The sequence below is a fragment of the Spermophilus citellus genome, assembly GCF_964194105.1.
Source record: "Spermophilus citellus genome assembly, chromosome: 6".
NCBI lineage: Eukaryota > Metazoa > Chordata > Mammalia > Rodentia > Sciuridae > Spermophilus > Spermophilus citellus.
Window position 1 is genome coordinate 111,586,454 of NC_138187.1, and position 17,613 is coordinate 111,604,066.

General features: G+C 42.3%; 1 protein-coding gene across 2 annotated transcripts; it reads right to left on the minus strand.

Annotated features, from left to right (window-relative positions):
• Positions 1-4,614: 4,614 nt before the first annotated feature.
• On the minus strand, positions 4,615-7,341 carry MIXL1 (Mix paired-like homeobox; the record flags this gene model as incomplete). Of its 2 annotated transcripts, none has more annotated exons than XM_081299819.1 (2): positions 6,479-7,341; positions 4,615-4,920 (listed from the first exon to the last, which is right to left on the minus strand). In XM_081299819.1, exons 1-2 carry the CDS (start codon positions 6,986-6,988, stop codon positions 4,615-4,617), a joined length of 816 nt encoding a protein of 271 aa, XP_081155945.1. In that variant the 5' UTR covers positions 6,989-7,341. The 2 variants fall into 2 exon arrangements, with proteins under 2 accessions (XP_081155945.1, XP_081155944.1); XM_081299818.1 differs by having other exon boundaries at positions 6,455-7,341.
• Between the last annotated feature and the right edge of the window lie 10,272 nt (positions 7,342-17,613).

Genomic DNA, 17,613 nt, shown 5'->3' on the forward strand with positions numbered 1-17,613 from the left:
ATTTTTTATATTTTTCTTTTATATTCTTTAAGGTTCACTTGTCACTTAAATAATAACTCATTTTACACATATTTAAGCACCATTTGTCTTTCAACATTGAAAACAGAGACTGTGTCTAATAATAATATAGTTGAATTGTATTTTTGTTTAGGAAAGAAGAAATAGATACAACTCAAAGCAGTCATTTTGAGTCAACTATACACTGATTTGAATAAAGCTGTCCCCACTTAACACCTTTATGGAGTCCATAGAAAGCTATCAAAAGTCAGATTGGGCAAACAAGCAAGCACATACAGGGTTTTTTACTTAAATAGATGTGGTTCTGAATTACATTAAGCTAGTTCCTAAAGTCATATTCCCTTGTTACCATTAGGAATCTACAAAGAGATTTACCTTTTAATAAGTTTTCTCTCTCAAAACTATTCTTTTCCACCTTTATCACCACCATTACTCACAGCCCACTGCCATCATCACTCTTTGGATATCTTAAGATGTAGAACAGGTCATGTTATTCCTTTCTATAAACATCTTTAGTCTGTGGCTCTTGGGACAAATTCAGAACTCATAAAACTGACAAAGCAGCAAGACACAATGGTGCATACCTGTAATCTTAGTGGCTTGGGAGGCCAAGGCAGGAGGATTGCAAGTTTAAAGGCAGCCTCAGCAAGGCCCTAAGCAACTTAGACCCTGTCTCAAAATAAAATATAAAACCAGCTGGGGATGTGGTTTATTGGTTAAGTGCTTCTGAGTTTAATCCCCAATATTAAAAAAAAAAAAAAAACACTGACTAAGCCACACATGATCTTGCCTCCCAGACCTATTTCCTCTGTCCTGTCCTTTGCATACGCACGGCTTCTGTTCTGTGTCCTCAGTTGCTCCTGATCATCCTGCAGAGCTTTCCTTAAGCATCACTTTCTCAAGGAAGCTTTCCTTGACCCCAATAAGCATCTGTCATAGAGTCTCCAGATTGCATACCTCTCCTTCCAGCATTTGTAATATTTGCAGTTTTATATTTCCTGGAGTGGTCTTTTGTCTCCATCCTGGCCTCTTTGCTCCATGACGGGAAGGGACTATTTCTCTGAGGGTTTTCTTTTTTCCCCACTATTTTATTTCCAGCTCCTGAAAAAGTGTCTGTTTTTTTTTTTTTTTAATATTTATTTCTTAGTTTTTGTTGGTTATTTTACACTTATGTGGTGCTGAGGATCAAACCCAGTGCCTCGTGCATGCTAGGCAAGCACTCTACCACTGAGCCACAACCCCAGCCCCCCAAAAAAGTGTCTGTTTGTAGGCACCAAATATTTGCATAATGAACAAACAAGTGTCCAAAGAGCTCTAAGCAACATTATTTTTATTAGAGTAAGAGAATGTTTTTTTTGATTACTTTGAAAGATGAGACAACATCAACTTGCATCTATCACCTATTAGTCCTAACTAATGGTTAGGAAGGTATTATATGGTAAAAGCTAAATGGTGGGTTGAATTAATCATAGGTTTGAGTCCTGGCCATTGATATTCACAAGCCCTTGTGATTTTTTTTTTTTTTTTTAATTGTTGGAGCCCTTGTGATTTCGAACCACTACTTAAATTGAGTTTCTTGTTCTTTAAAATGGGAAGAATAGTCCCTATATTAGACATTATGTATGAGTATTAAATATATAACGCTTGCAACACATTTAGCAGTTAGAGCCCCTGAGAGTTGTGCAGACTACTTATGTTCTTAGAGTATCCATGATTTTAAATATTTGTAGATTTTAAATATTTGTAGATTTTTTTCCTAATTGCTTATTTAAGTAAACAATATAATATTCACAAGGTAATACAATTAATAAGTTACAAGTTTTATTTTTTTAATATTTATTTTTTAAGTGTAGTTGGACACAACACAATGCCTTTATTTTTATGTGGTGCTGAGGATCAAACCTGGGTCCGCCTGTGCTAGGCGAGCGCCACAATCCCAGCCCACAAGTTTTATTTTTGAATGAGATTCTTAGTGGATCATAAGCTTAAAGTGTTTTATGAGATGTCTTTCAGTCTTGTGAATGTATTGGTACCATCTCTTTTGACCATGACACAGGTTTAAATATGAGCTCTGTGACTGTGAGACCTCCCAGCTCTGCCAGGGTAGGCCCTGAGCACGCTACATGGCACAAAGTAAGTACTTATACAATCTAATATTTATTACCTCACTTTTTGTTTCAGTTTTCAAAAGGTTCAGAAGTCCCTTTTGCTACTAAGCCTGAACTTTCTTGGTTTCTTCTCCTGACACATATACCCCAGTACTGGGGATTGAACCCAGGGGTGCTCTACCACTGAGTTATATCCCTGGTCCTGATTTTTTATTTTGAGACAGGGTCTTGCTGAGTTGGTGAAGCTGCTGGGTTTACAAGTGTGTGTCACTCCACATAGCTCTTTGGATTTTTGTTTTGTTTTGTTGTTTTGCAGTGCTAGTTCTCAAACCCAGGGCCTCACTCATGCTAGGGAAGCTCTTTACCAGTGAACCATATCCCCAGCCCCTCCTTGTTTTTTTTTTTTTTTGTTGTTGTTGTTGTTGTTGTTATTTGGGGGGTGGGTAACCAGGGATTGAACTCAGGGGCACTCAACCAATTTGCTACTCAGAAAATTGCAAACAACTTGAACATCCCTGAAAGGGCAATCTAAGACATTGAGAGTTCAAGTAAGTTCAGGCTCACAATAAAGACATGACGTTCTGACCCTTTGCCATAGTTTTCCAGGAGATGCCTTCTACAAAGCAAATTTACAGAGAAACCTCACCTGTCATCACATCATAGACACTTTGTCCGTAAGGAGTCTGAAACCTCAAAATCTCAATACAATGTTTTTATTGCTCTTGGGCTAACTTAGAAACTCATTTACATACACTAAAAATTATAATTGGAAAAGAAATCTCCCTAAGCCAAAATATTCCTAAATATTACTAAACTTGAAACAAAAATATACTTTTTTTTAAACCAGATTAAATTTCTCAACATAGTAGCCTATGATAACAATTAGTGGCTATATTTGCAGAAACTTATTCTTTAGAAATGTTTTTCATGGCAATTTTAATATGTATTGAGCAATTGTTCAGCAAGTCTAAGAGCTATCTATCTAAAGGAGAGAGTTCATTTAAATAGAAATTCCATTGGGACCTTTGTGAAAAGCATTTGATAATCCACTGAAGTTGCATAGGCAATACAATAACAAGTGCTAAGGGTAATGCTGGAGTGATCACAAAAATAGATACAAAAATCAGATTCAAGTGTCAGGTTTCTGAAAGGGTAGGTCTCAAATATTTTGAAATAGAAAGGTATTAATCCAAAATCAAAAGAAATGACTGACATAGAGGCACACATTACAGATAATCTGAAGAAGGTTTGCATAGCTGTCCTGTAGGCTAAATATGACATCAGTTATCAGAGAGAGTGAAAAGACTTAATAATTTTTTTTTCTTTTTAAAGAGAGAGGAGAGAGAGTGAGAGAGAGAGAGAATTTTTAATATTTATTTTCTAGTTCTCGGCAGACACAACATCTCTGTTGGTATGTGGTGCTGAGGATCGAACCCGGGCCGCACACATGCCAGGCGAGCGCGCTACCGCTTGAGCCACATCCCCAGCCCAAGACTTAATAATTTGATAGCAACTGGAGGTTCCTTCAGATTTCTAAAAAGAGTTATATATTTTACCTGAGAAGCTAGAGGTCCTTGAAATAATCTGGATATGGAGTCATTAATGATTGGATATGAAGACAACAGGCCAAATGAAAACAAAAGAGGTGATTAGGGAGATTTTGGTCAAAGGACACAAAATTTCATTTAGGAAGAACTAGTTCAATGGATCTATTATAGGGTTGGACATGTAGCTTAGTGGTAGCGCATTTGTTTAGCATGGGCAACACCCATGTTCAATCCCCAGTATCAAAAAAATCTATTGTATATCATGATTATAGTTAATATATTGTATACTTGAAAACTTCTAAGATTAGATTTTAAGTGTTTTCACTCCAAAATGTTAAGGATGTTCGGTAACACGTGTTAAATAGCTTATTTGGCCATTCCACAACATATACATATATCAAAGCATCATTGTATGCCATAAATACAATTTTTATATAGCAATTAAAAAAATAAAATACTCAATTTTTTTTAAGTAATAAATCTTGGTGATAGGATGAGGATAGAGGAGATGGGTTAGAGTGAGCTTAAGGTTATAAGCCTTGGAAGGACCATGAGAAGGTGGCAGCTGTCAGGGTCAAGAGGAAATTGAGGCAAGCTGAGGGGTTCTGGTAAATAAAATGATTTCTTAACAATCAGTCCAAAAAATAACAATAGCCCTGGCAAGAAGGCATAGGTTTGCAGACCAAATTGAATGTGCAGACTTGGAGATACACAGGTACACATGAGTGCCAGAATTCCTGGGTGGGGAGGTAAGTAGCTATAGAGAAAGAAGAGCAGGCCATGTGTGAAGATTCATTGAAGGTTCTGGTCAAAAATCATCAAGGTTAACAAGTCAAGTACATTTTCCTAACATGGAAGTCAGACAAAACGGTATTCTGGAGTGGATCTGTCAGTCATGAGTCTTATCTTGTCTGAGCTTATCCTGAATTTTTCCAGAATCCTCAAAAATTACCAAAGGCAGAAAAGATGTGTTCCTCCCATGAGTCCAGCTTTGAACCAATGTCTTCAGAGAGAGGAGAAAAGGTTTCAAAATTCTGACCTTGGGAGCTAGAGTCAGAGATGCCCCCTCCAGCCCTGTTGGCATCAGGCAGGCAGTTCACATCTACCTCAAGAGGCAGCTGGGGCTTCAAACATTTCGTTTCAGTCCCAGGAGCAGAATGGTGGAGGAAAAGCTCTGGCCTCCCTGAAGGTTGAAAGGATTTCCCACTCTGTCGCCGTGACTTGGCACGTCTGTTCTGAAACCATACCTGGAAGATGGAAGGAAAAAAAATGGCTTTGGGTTGGAGTTCTTGTGCATAGTTCATAGAAGTTCCAGTTTAACATCCTTGTCTCCCTGCTCCAGAGCTTTATGGTTTTCAGAAAGCACTTGATCTGGTGGTTAGAAGTTCAGAGCAACTGGTTTTGTCTGCCTTGTCATTCCCCAGTGCTAAATTGGAATTATGCCTGGTTCTATCTATGCTTTTTATAGGGACATTTGCAATGGAAAAGGGAGCCAAAGAAATAGAAGCACTTGGGCTGGGGATGTGGCTCAATCAGTAGCGCGCTCACCTGGCATGCGTGCCGCCCAGGTTCGATCCTCAGCACCACATACAAAGAAAGATGTTGTGTCCCCCGAAAACTAAAAAATAAATATTAAAAAATTCTCTCTCTCTCTCTCTCTCTCTCTCTCTCTCTCTCTCTCTCTAAAATAAATAAATAAATAGAAGCACTTAAAATTCTTAGGAAAAAATGTTACTACACTTAAAAAGATGATCAGCATTCAAATTACTTAGAATCAGCTTTTGAAAGTCTGACTCCTTTTTCAATAACATCAATATTTTGCTCAGTAGACTTCACCTCAATGCATACATTTTTTCTGCTATTTCCCAAGAATACCGAAGCCTCCCTGCCAACTGTTGAAACTGACAATTGTATAGCAGCCAGAGGTACAGATTAAAAAAAAAAAAAAAAAAAAAAAACAAGTCCACACTCTTTTTTAAGAAAGAGAAAGAGAATTTTTTAATATTTATTTTTCAGTTGCTGAGAATCGAACCCAGCGCCCCGCGCATGCCAGGCAAGCATGTTACCGCTTGAGCCACATCCCCAGCCCAAGTCCACACTCTTCAAGGGTTAAATAAGACTCCTACTTAAAGTTACACTTGGACACAGACCAACAAGTTACAGACTAATAAACAAACAGGCAGGCTTCTCCTACCAACTCCAGGATTCTGATCAAAATGTTTTAAGACAATAAACATTTTGCACTCGATTTTTGAAACTGACAAGAAGTTCCAAATGTTTCAGGCTTTGTCCCAAAATGCTACATCCTTTTGAACCCAAATCCCAGACCAATACCTGCCAACAAAGTGGGCAACTTGGTGAGCCATTCCTACACTCTCTCAACTACCATTTTGAGTTCTGACTCAAAGCCAGAGGGAGACTCCACTATACTTCCCTCATCTGTGCCTTCCTGGATAAGGAAAAAAATGTAAAATTATTTCCATATCACTTTCCTGCTGGGAATTTAATTTCTGACCTTTTCTAGGGACCTGCTAGCCTCCTGGCCCTAATTATACTTAACACGAGATATGTCATTGAGTGCATGTCTAAATTATTTCATTTAAGCCTTACAATCACCTTACGCAACACGCACTGATATTATCCCTATATTGCAGTCTAGAATGCTGAAGCTCAAAAGAAAGCAACTTGCTCAATGTCCCCCAAGTAAGTGGTCACCGGCGTGTGGCCCACGGAGCCCAAGAATCTTGGCTTTGACTCCTTGCTCTTTCACACAGAGAGCACCTGTGAATGCGGCGGGCAGCTCACCTGGATCCTCGACTCCGGTAGCTGGGTGTGCGCTGCCAGGCGCTCCCGCAGGTGGATGTCGGGGTACATAGTCTGGCGGAAGACGCGCTCCAGCAGCTGCAGCTGCTCCTGGCTGAACGACGTTCGCTTGCGGCGCTGCGACGCCGACTGGGCGGCCGCGCCTTTGGGGGGCGCAGGTGAGCCTAGGCCGGCGGGTGGCTGCCCGGCGGGTCCAGGGCCCCTGCCCAGAAAGCCCGCGAAGGGCGCCGGAGCGCGGCTCTCCGGGCCGGGACCGGGGCCAGCCGGGGGCGCGGGGAGCAGGGCAGCGGCGGGACTTGGCAGAGGCAGGAGCGCCCCCCCGGCGTGAGCGGACAGGTACGCGGGGAACGCGGCGCCCTCCGGGAACTGTAGCTGTTGGGAGTCTGCTGCGGCCATCGCTCCGGGACCCCAGTGCGCCTCCCGGGACCCCAGTGCGCCTCCAGTTATACCGGCCCACGGGCCGAGGGAGGGGGCCGGCGGTAGCGGCGCCATCAAAGAGTTGGGCGCGGGGAGGCCCGTGTCTCTTCGGGGTGCGGCCCGCCCCCAGCCCCGCCAGACGCCGGTGGGAATAATCGCTTCCGTAGAGCCTGGGACGGAGGGAGGGAGGCGTGAACTTGGGCCGGGAGCCCCCGCGGCCCCCTCCGCCGCCCATCCTCCAACTCCCCGCCACCGCAATCAACATCTTAAGACCCTGAGGCGAGCTTTGCTCCGGGAGGGGCTGTCCAGAGAGCAGAGGCCAAACGCAGTCAGAACCTCCTGCTCTGAATCAGATCGGCCCCTCAGAGCGACCGAGGGCCCAGCTCGGACTCACATGGCCAGGCTTTGAGCCTTGCCTGCTGTCTCGCCTGTCATCATCAAAGATATTTATTTACCTCCTCCCCCTGCTATGTGCTAGACCCTATACCAGGTTGGTCAAACAGCCCAGCCCCTGTCCTAACACATCCTGAATCCGTGGAGGGTAGGAGAGAAAAGATAAAGGGACCTCAAAGAGGGGCAGGACACTCATCCTGAAAAGGGGGGTCTTAGCCTCCTACCTGGAATATCCGCATGGCCTGCCAATAAGGAGTCTGAGCAGGGTTGAAAATACAACCCCATTTAGCGTGTCCCCTTCCCCCCACCCCCACCTCTCCACCCCCCCCCCCAGCCCCCAGCCCGCCTGCAGACAGGCCTAGCTGCAGGAGGAGATAAAAGGCACTCCATGAAGTTTTCGTTCTTCTGAAGTAACTATTCTTTCCTTTATCCTTTGGGACTCATTTAAGGCTCCCATTTTATCCTGATTAGTACTTTGGTTATGGTTTATGTTTCTTTTCCCCCTCTTTCATTCATTCAGATCTATTGAGTGTTACACCCTCAAATGAATGTCTCTTGAATTGGATGTCACTGAATTGCTTTATAGAAAGATAAATCCGTGGCCTGAATGTCATCGTGGTGCAAGCCCTCGTGAGAAGAGCACCGAGGCCCAGGTCCTCAGGCTTCCAGCACCTGAGTGCTGCTTCCACCAGGAGGGTTCACTCATTGTCGTTGACTCAAAGCGGGCTCTTTACTGTCTCTATTCTAAAAGGATAATAGAAATCTCAAAAGAGCTTGGCTGTTTTCATTCTGAGCCGACACTGCAGGGGTCAAAGCAGAATGTTTTCCGGGAGCTCCTGCAAAGAGGAGCTCTAAGCTTAAATCTTGTCCAGTTGGGATAGGGGTGGGGCGGTCAGAGATTGCGTCTAAAATTCCCCTTCCAGCCCTTAAGATCCTCTTAGGCAGCCTGACAATGCTCCTTCCCTGCTTGTCTACCCTCTCTTCCCTGCTAGGCTCCCACTCTCTCTCCTTTTTCTCCCAGTTCCCTTCCTCTATTATATCAGGCCCAGAATGTATAGGATGAGAGGTCAGACTTTTTAATTTTCTATGCTCATTCAGTCTTTAATCCATTAACTCAAAAAAAATGTATGAATGTCACTATGCTATGCTTTATGTGTGTTCTTGTGAAGTAGGCATTCTCATCCCAAATTTACAAATCAGGAAATACACCAGAATCCAGGTAGAGGCCCAAAGAACCCGGAACCCAGAGTACTACGCTGACCTCCAGACCTGACTCCTGTGGTCACACTGAGCTTCCCAGTCACCCTTAGGAGGAGGGTGAAGCTCTGGCCCCTTTTCAGTCTTGAAGGTTGTTGTCTTTCAGGAACATGGAGCTCATTCGTTTCCTGGTCCAGGCTGCAGTGTTGGATGCATTACTGTAATTACAGGGACAAGGAGGTCAACCCCAGTGGAAGCTTAACAGCTAGTGATAGTCTGGGTAACCCAGACTCTCTGCCCAGGGGTCATAGGAATTCTTCAGCCTATTTTGTGGAAATTCCCCTGGATCCTTCATTCAAGCATCATTCCTCTGCCACCATCTGCTCACTTGGCTCACTTGCTGAGGGAACCCCTAGCCTACCTATTTTGTAATAAACCAGGGAAATGAACCTGGGGAGATGAGTGGAGTGCTTGCTCATTCCTACAAGCTCCTGGGGTTTAATGAAGCTATCCAAACGTGCAATGTAGTCTTTCCCTGTCTTTTAAACTAAGTAAGAAATTTCATCTTTCAATTTGCAGTTTGATAATTCTCCAAACTGTCTAAGCAGGCATTAGTTTCTTATGACTGTTTTCGCGAGGGTTTGTGTGACAGTGGAAGCTTACTTAACAAGAATAAAATTTCAGTCTCCCATTTTTTTCTCTTTTTTCTCTAAATTAAGTTCTTATTGAGTATGTTTGCATATGCCTAAAAAATAACCTATACAGTGGAAACTCAGGGTTGGAATGGGGAGTGAATGGTTGGAGAGACTTGTATACTTCAATACTGATTTATTGCTATTTTTTTAATCATGTGCATTTATTATTGTTGTCAGTACTTTTGTATTGTTTTTGTTTAAATAGGTATTAGGGATTTAATCCAGGAGTGCTCTACCACTGAGCTACATCACCAGCCCTTTTATTTACTTATTTGTTTATTTATTTATTCATTCATTTATTTATTTTAGTTGTAGTTGGACACAATACATTTATTTTATATTTATTTTTATGTGGTGCTGAGGATCGAATCCAACACCTAGCACATGCTAGGTGAGCATCTACCATTGAGCCACATCCCCAGCCCCTCACCAGCCCCTTTTTATCTTTTTTTTGAGACAGAGACTTGCTAAATTTATGACCTTGAACTTGCAATCCTGCCTCAAACTCCAGAGTAACCAGGTTTGCAGGTGTGCACCACCATCACTGGCTTATAAATACATTTTAAAATCTTTGGGTTTTTTTGTTTTGTTTTGTTTTGGTTTGGTTTGGTTTGGTTTTTGGTTTTTTTAATGCCTAAATGCAATGTGGTATTCTGGAAAAATACCAGAAATGAAAAAGAACACTAATGAGAAAGGGGGAGAAATTTGACTTTAAAAAAAAATGTATTATACAAAATTGAAGCAGAAGAGGCAGTGTGATATACCTGGAAAAAGATAAGACATCACTATGGGAATGGATTTCCCAAGTTGCTTTGAATTTTCTTTGACTAGGGTTGGAGAGATGGAACCACTATAGAGTCTACAAAAGACCAATATGCATTTTACTTGTAATATAAATACCTTCTCCTCTTTTGTTTGAGTAGTTTTCATAAAATACATGTTCTAAATTCTTTACTCAGTTACCCTGCTGCAAACATAAAATGAATAACTTGATAATTCTTTTATACCCATTTCCCTGACCAGAAAAAAAATGGAAAGAGCCCACTCCTTGACAATAACTTTAAAAAGTTATTATTGCAGGTTACTTTCCAAAATTAGATAATCTGTGAAATTTAAGGCTTCATAAAGTATTTTGTTCTTCAGAAACATGTCAGTTTGCTAGTTTCAGATTACCAACTGAAGTTCAAAGTTAGCTGAAGACAGCAATCACTGAGATTAGGATCTGGAGTCCCCCTCTCTAACACTGGGGCTAGTTTACCACTTGATTTGCTGAGCAGTTTTGGCCATTATTCATATTTGGTCTGTCAATAACATCTGTTGAAATGGACACAGTGATATAGAAGATAATGGGGGAGGGCCAGTAAATACAAATAAGAAAGGCACCAATATGCAGATCCAGGTCCACTTTAGGGCAGCCCAGTCTAGAAAGGATGGGGCCACTCAGGGTGACTGTCCCCATTCTTCATCCTCAGCATTTCCCATCAAGTTCCTGTTATCAACACCCAAATATCACAGTGGCCTGCCTCTCCTCCCCATGTGCTAAGTACTCTCTTCCCCAGCTCTTTGTTGTTCAAGTCCATCCCTCTCATCTTGCCTAAGACCTGGCAGAGGAGCCCTGGGGGTTTATTAAAGGGAAAACCAGGAAAAAGCAGCCAAGGCTCTACTTCCACCCTGAGATCCACAGGGCTGTTTACCTCTTTGATCCTGGCCCCGCTTTGATTTCCTGTCCTCTTGCTGCCCAGGCCTCTTCAGTTTCTGAAGTTTATTTTGGAGCCAGTGGTTTGAAGAGACCAAAAGACAGCACCCTCCCAAAGGTATTAATGCGCCAGGAAAGTGATAAAAGGTTAAAAAGGCTTTTTGTATTGGTTAAGCAGCACCTTATAAATTCAAATAGCAAACACAAAATAGATTTTGAACTCATGTTGAGTTTTTAAAAAGAACAATTCTTTTTATTCTTCCAATTATTTGTACTCAAAGACTCACTCCTCTGTGTCTTTCATGACCCCACTCCCCATTGCTAACCCATAAGTTTGCAAAGAATGTTTCAACCTCAGAGAAAGGAAACAACTAATTCTCCAAGCTTATGGGAAATGAAGCTCTGAAATGACTGAATATATGATTCTCAACATTTGACTGACATTTCTTTCTGCAAAATGCCTTTTGAGCACTGAAAATGGGACTACTGGCTACTGTGACTACCTGAATTGTTTTTCTTTCCCTTTTTTTTTTTTTTCCTTCAGTACTGGGGCTTGAACCCAGGGACACTCTACTGCTGAGTTACATCCCCAGTCCTTTTTATTATTTTTTAAAAATTTTAAGACAGTGTCTTGCTAAGTTGCTGAGGGTCTTGGTAAGTTGCTGAGGATGTCCTTGAATCTTCCTGCCTCAGCCTTTGGAGTAGCTGGGATTGCAGGTGTGCACTACTGCACCTGGCACTATCAATGGAACTATCAATTTTATTTCATTTCAATTGATTTAAAGTCAAATCCCCATATGCAGCTAGTGATTCTCATATTTACCAGTAAAGATTTATGCCATCATCTAGGAAATCATTTTTCTTTGCTAACTTTTTATGTGTATGTATAGATGTGTCTAGTTGGTGCAACAATCATATACTACATTTGAATTCTAGATTTCCATTTTTATTGTTTAAACAGAATTCCAGGTCATGGAAATGGCCACCTTATTTTATCCCAGTCTCATATAGATTTGGCTGAATAATGTGTTATGTATTACCGTTGTGTTCATAAGTGGTCTTTCTTCAAAAGTGGCAGTTTGGAAGCAGCCTAAGGTGATCTGTAAAAATGACTCATTATTGTCTTGACACAGAAAACCCCATGAAATCATGCAAATCAAGAGGCTGAAGTCTTTCTTGGGTGTTCACTTTAAGAACACCCATGAAACTGCCAAGGCCATTACATGTATGGTATCCAAAAAGCCACCAACTATCTGAAAGATGTCACTTTACAATGTGGAGTTGGCCATTGTGCCCAGGCCAAGCATTGGAGCTGGACCCAGGATTTATGGCCTAAAAAGAGTGCTGAATTTTTGCTACACATGTTTATGCTTAAAAAATGCAGAGGGTAGCCAGGCACAGTGGTGCATACCCGTAATCCCAGAGGCTCCTGGAGGCTAAGGCAGGGGAATCTTGAGTTCACAGTCAGACTCAGCCAAAGTGAGGTGCTAAGCAACTCAGTGAGACCCTGTCTCTAAAGAAAATACAATAGGGCTGGGGATGTGGCTCGGTGGTCAAGTTCCCCGAGTTTTCAATCCTGTGTGTTTTCAATACACACACACAAAAAAAAAAGAAAAGAAAAAGAAGGAAGGAAGGAAGGAAAGAAAGAAGAAAGAAAGGAAGGAAGGAAGGAAGGAAGAAATGCTGAACTTCAGGTGTAGACATAGATTCTCTGGCCATTAAGCACATCCAGAACAAAACACCCAAATGCATCACCACAGAGAGTTCTTGATCCAATTAACCTGTACATGAGCTCCCCAGCCACATTGAGGCAATCCTTACTGAAAAAGAACAAATTGTTCCTAACCCAGAAGAGAAGGTTATACAGAAGAAAAAGATATCCCAGAAGAAACTGAAGAAACAGAAAGTTTTGCCACAGGAATAAATTCAGCATAAAATAAATGCCAATAAAACTGTTTTTAAAGGTGGCAATTTGAAATCACTTATTTGTTAAAGTTTTCTGTAGCTACAAGTTTAATGTTGTTGCTTGAAGTAAACCTCCTTTAGTTTGTGTGTTTTTTTGGTTTTTTGTTTGTTTGTTTGAAGTGCTGGGGAGGGAAGCTATGGCTTCCTGCATGATAAGCAAGTGCTCCACCTGAGCTATACACCCAGCCCTCTTATTTAGTTGCAATCATTCTGTTTTCTTCTAATAGTAGAGTAGATCTATGGAACTCTGACTCTCCATGGCATGTGACTTGGTGTTGAATTAGTATATATCATGTATCCTATGCAAAGTCATTCTGGACAGGGACAAGTAAAGAGAGAGAGGCTCAGGAGAACATGAAACTTGTGAATACCTGTCTTTTCTCCTCTCACATAGTTTATTAATGTGTTAGCAGATACCTAGAGTAACTTAAGATCAGTCTGAACTCGGCCTCAGCCTACATGTATTGGATGTGTATTTCCAAAGGACTGTTTTTCAGTGGGTTTCCTATATTATCAAGAGAACATCCACGCAGGTGAAATAGCACCCTAAGTTAATCTAATCACTTTGGTACATGAAGGATATAAGAAGATACTTTCAAATGGATCCTAAACATTGTTTGTTTTTGGTGCTGGGAGCAAATCTAGGGCCTTCTTCATGCTGAGCTAAACACCCAGCCCTAAAGATTTGCCATTAAATTTTTCTTTAATGCAGTGCTAGGGATTGAACCCAGGATCTAATGCATGCTAAATAAATGCTCTACCAAAGATCCATGCTCCCAGCCCCTAGACCATTTTAGTGTGTGCTAGAAAGGGGCATATGTATGTATGTATTTATTATTGCAGTACTGGGGATCAAACCCAGGGCCTTGAACATGCCAGGTAAGTGCTCTACCTCTGGGCTGCATCCCCAGCCAGGGAGAGGTGGTTTTGAATAAACAGTTCTATTCTCTCAGTCAGCTGGGCCATTTAGTTTTCACACTTGAACTCTCTCTTCTCATTTAGATGGAGGAGAAAATAACTTCTCTCCTTCTTTCTGATGGAAATTATCTACTCTGTTCAGCCAACTGCATGGCCCCAGGCGGCAGCAGCAGTGGGTCAGGAGAATTCTGTTCACAGCCTGGTTGCTTGGATGAGTGGCTGTCCTGCTTTGAAGCCTGTCTAGGTCAGCTGACTTACACCCCATGGGGATCTCAGACCCAGACTCAGCTCATTCCCATATAGTACTCAAATATGCTTTCACTTGAGGTTTATCACTTTACAAAGAGTGCCACAGAGAACCCTGTAACTTGGTTGCTTACTCTAAGATTATTTAAATTTATTAACACTGAGACTCTGGTATCTATGTACCATTTCCCACTAACAGGAGAAAAATGCTCCTTTGAAAAGTGGCTCATTCTAAGCTTAGGAGAGCAAATACATAAGCCGGGAATATTTAGGCCATTGCAAACTACTGAGGTAGCAAATACGCTCAAGAAATAATTTGAAGAGGCTCCCCCTGGCCAAACATAGCATTATGTAAGCATTAATAAGAATAATAAGGGGGTAACAACAAATCTCACCGCTATGCACAACTGTAAGGCACCAATTAAAAAAGGAGTGTGGAAAAAAGTTATTCCACTTTTTCTTAGAATCTAGTAATACCAATTAAAACTTTGAATCTATTTTTAAATAAATAAATAAGGCAGAAGTCAAAAGCCAAAAAGAAGTAGGAGGAGGAGGGGCTTGGGGTATACCTCAACAGTGTGAACCAAGGTACAAATGCAGAGCATGTGAGGACAGAGAACCAGAGTCAGTAGGTGAGGCCTTGCCTTGTTCAGGACGTGAACTTTACCCCTGACTTGAAGCAGGGGGCAGGGACCCTGATAGCCAAGGACCCTGGAGGATGATGTAGTCCACATAGAGAAGGAAAAGCCAGTTTCTTTTTCTACTTCGGACCATTTTCTCCTTTTGCACACAATCTTCTACACTGAGGGTCACAGGTCCTGTGCCACATTGTCCTGTGCCTGTTTCTGGGGACTCTGGTTTGAGTTCTGGGATGTCTCTAGGAATTTTATGTGTTGATTTCCATAAAATGGGAGGAGCTAGAATCATGCCAGCTCCCGTAGCAAGGAGACCCACAGCAGAGGATCAGCTTAGAACTGATCACTCACAAATCTGGTGTAGAGACTTGCCCAGTGACAGTCCAGACAGCCACCCAAAGTGAGGTGGAGGAAGCCTACCACACTGCCCTATTCCTGCTTCGAACACAGTGGAAACATCCCTCCAGCAGCCAGGGCAGGGAAGGCTACACAGGCTGGGTCCCACCTCGGGGTCCCTGCAGTGGAGTCTACCCTGGAGGGCCACTTCTGCCCCTTGCTCACTTGGTCCTGGGCTCCTAGGCTGGAGACATGGAGTGGGGCAAGAGAGTATCTCTGTAGAGTGCTGAGCTCAAGGGTCCACCCTAGGAGCTTTTGTAGGCCTAATAGTGGATTTACCAAGCACTTCCTTGCCTGGAGGTGCCTGGGTGGCCCTTGGAGGCAAGGGATTCTGACAAGCCTCTCTGCATGTGATTTCATGGATGTGACCAGTAGGGTGAAAAGTGAGGTAAGTGTGGCTCAGTGGCAGAGGGCTTACCTAGCATGCACAGAGCCCTGTGTTGGATCTCCAGCACTGCAAAAACAACAAGAAGTGGACTCAGGAGGCTTAAGGTAGTGGGGACCATGCCAGGGCCTGAGCCACCTGCTCCCCCTTTAGGTTATCCCTCTTCCCCCCTAAAACCCCACTAGTCTACTCCCTGCTACTCTTGTAGGCTAATGTGCTGCCTCCTCCTGATACTCGACACAAACTCACTCACCCTGCAAGACCAGGTTCAAGTCCTGCTTCCCCTAGAAACCTAGGTCTCTCTACCTGAAACTGCCCACCTCACAGTTCCTTAGCTAATTACATGCTGTTCTCTAGTCTTCTCATGTTAGTCCTTTTTCTGTAATGTCTTCTCTCATTATAGAATTACTGTATTGTGTACATTATAGAATAAAATCTAAACCACAGAATAAAGAAAAGATCCACATACATAGCTATCTAGAGGCAGCCACTATTATCAAGCCTTTCATGTAAGGCTTTTCTGTGACTTCATATATATTTTTTCATGTTTAGTTTTTGTATAATTTTGTTTCTCTAACAATATTACAATTTATTGATGGGCATAAGTGTTTAATATTACTGTATATTTGCCTATTTTCTGTGACTATAACAGAATATCTGAGTCTGAGATATTCTATTTATTAGAATTATTCTGTTTATTCTGTTCCAGAGGCCGGGAAGTCTAACAGCCTGGCACTGACAAGGACTTCATGCTACTTCAGCTCATAGTGGACAGCAGAAGGCAAATGGACACAAATAAGAGAATTGGTCTCATAACACCCCACTCCCTTGTGGTAAACTAATTCAATCTTGAAAGAACTACATTAATTTACAGGCACAGTGGCTCATACCAGTAATCCCCGCAGCTCAGAAGGGTGAGGCAGGAGGATTGCGAGTTCAAAGCCAGCCAGTGAAACCCTGTCTCTAAATAAAATGCAAAATAGGGCTGGGGATGTGGCTCAGTGGTCAAGTACCCCTGAGTTCAATCTCTGGTACAAGAACTGCATTAATTCTTTTTAATGGCTTAGTCACTTTCAAAGTAGCACCTCTCAACACTTATACTGGGGACCAAATTTCAACATGAGTTTCAGAGGGGACAAACCATATTCAAACCATAGCAAATTGTGCCCCTCATGTTCCTGGGATACTATAAATATCTGTAATAGCTTCTCAATATTTATTTGATCAAATAACTGAAAGAAATCTCTGAGCTCATAACCCAATATCAGTGTATACACACGTTGGTAAGGGGAAAGGAACTAAATTGGAACCAGGCTTTCATACTTTATTTACATGCTTTTAAAATATTTGTACTTTTTACAATGATCATGTCTTAAATGCTTATAATCTTCTGTGAGTTCTAAATTTGAAAGGACTCAGGATACAGCAGGGAAATTACCTGAATGCACTAGTTCTGAGAAGACCTTGGCATTACCAGGGCCAATCCTGCTTTGGAATCATCTGACTGACTTTGAGGGTGGGAGAACAACAAAGTTAAGTAAATGAACTCCAAGAGAGCCCCAAGGGAGTTCTCTTTGAGCTGGAGTCTTTGGGACAGCCTTTGTCTTGACCCAAAGGTATTCTTGAAGCCATTAGCTCAGGAAAGGCTTAGCAACCTGAACAGCATCTGCTACCTAGAGCATCTAGGAGGAGAATAAGGGTTTGTTGGGGAACTCTGGGTTGAAGACAGGGCACATTTGTTCCTTAGGACTTCATGAGGCACTATGAGTTGAGAGCTGAGGGGTCGAGTCAGCCAGGCCTAGGGGAGGGGGGACTGGCTGAGGTTGTTTGGGAGAATGTACTTCAGACTCTAAAGGGCCTCTCCCCTGTTATAGAGCCACAGCTTTCCCATACTCAACTGTGCCTGGGTGTCTTCTGCAGTCTGGAGCCAGCCTCATCATGGTGACTCTGCTTCCACCCATATAGTCATCATAGTTCCTGACTTGAGCTAGATGGATATCTTGGGGTTCTGTCCCACATAGAAGTATGGGTACATCACACAACTTCAACCCCAATAATTTGTAGGCTGAGGCAGGAGGATAACAAAGTTCAAGGCCAGCCTGGGCAACTTAGTGAGACCCTGTCTCAAAATAAAAAATAAAAAGGACTAGGCATGTAGTTCAGTGGTAAAAGGC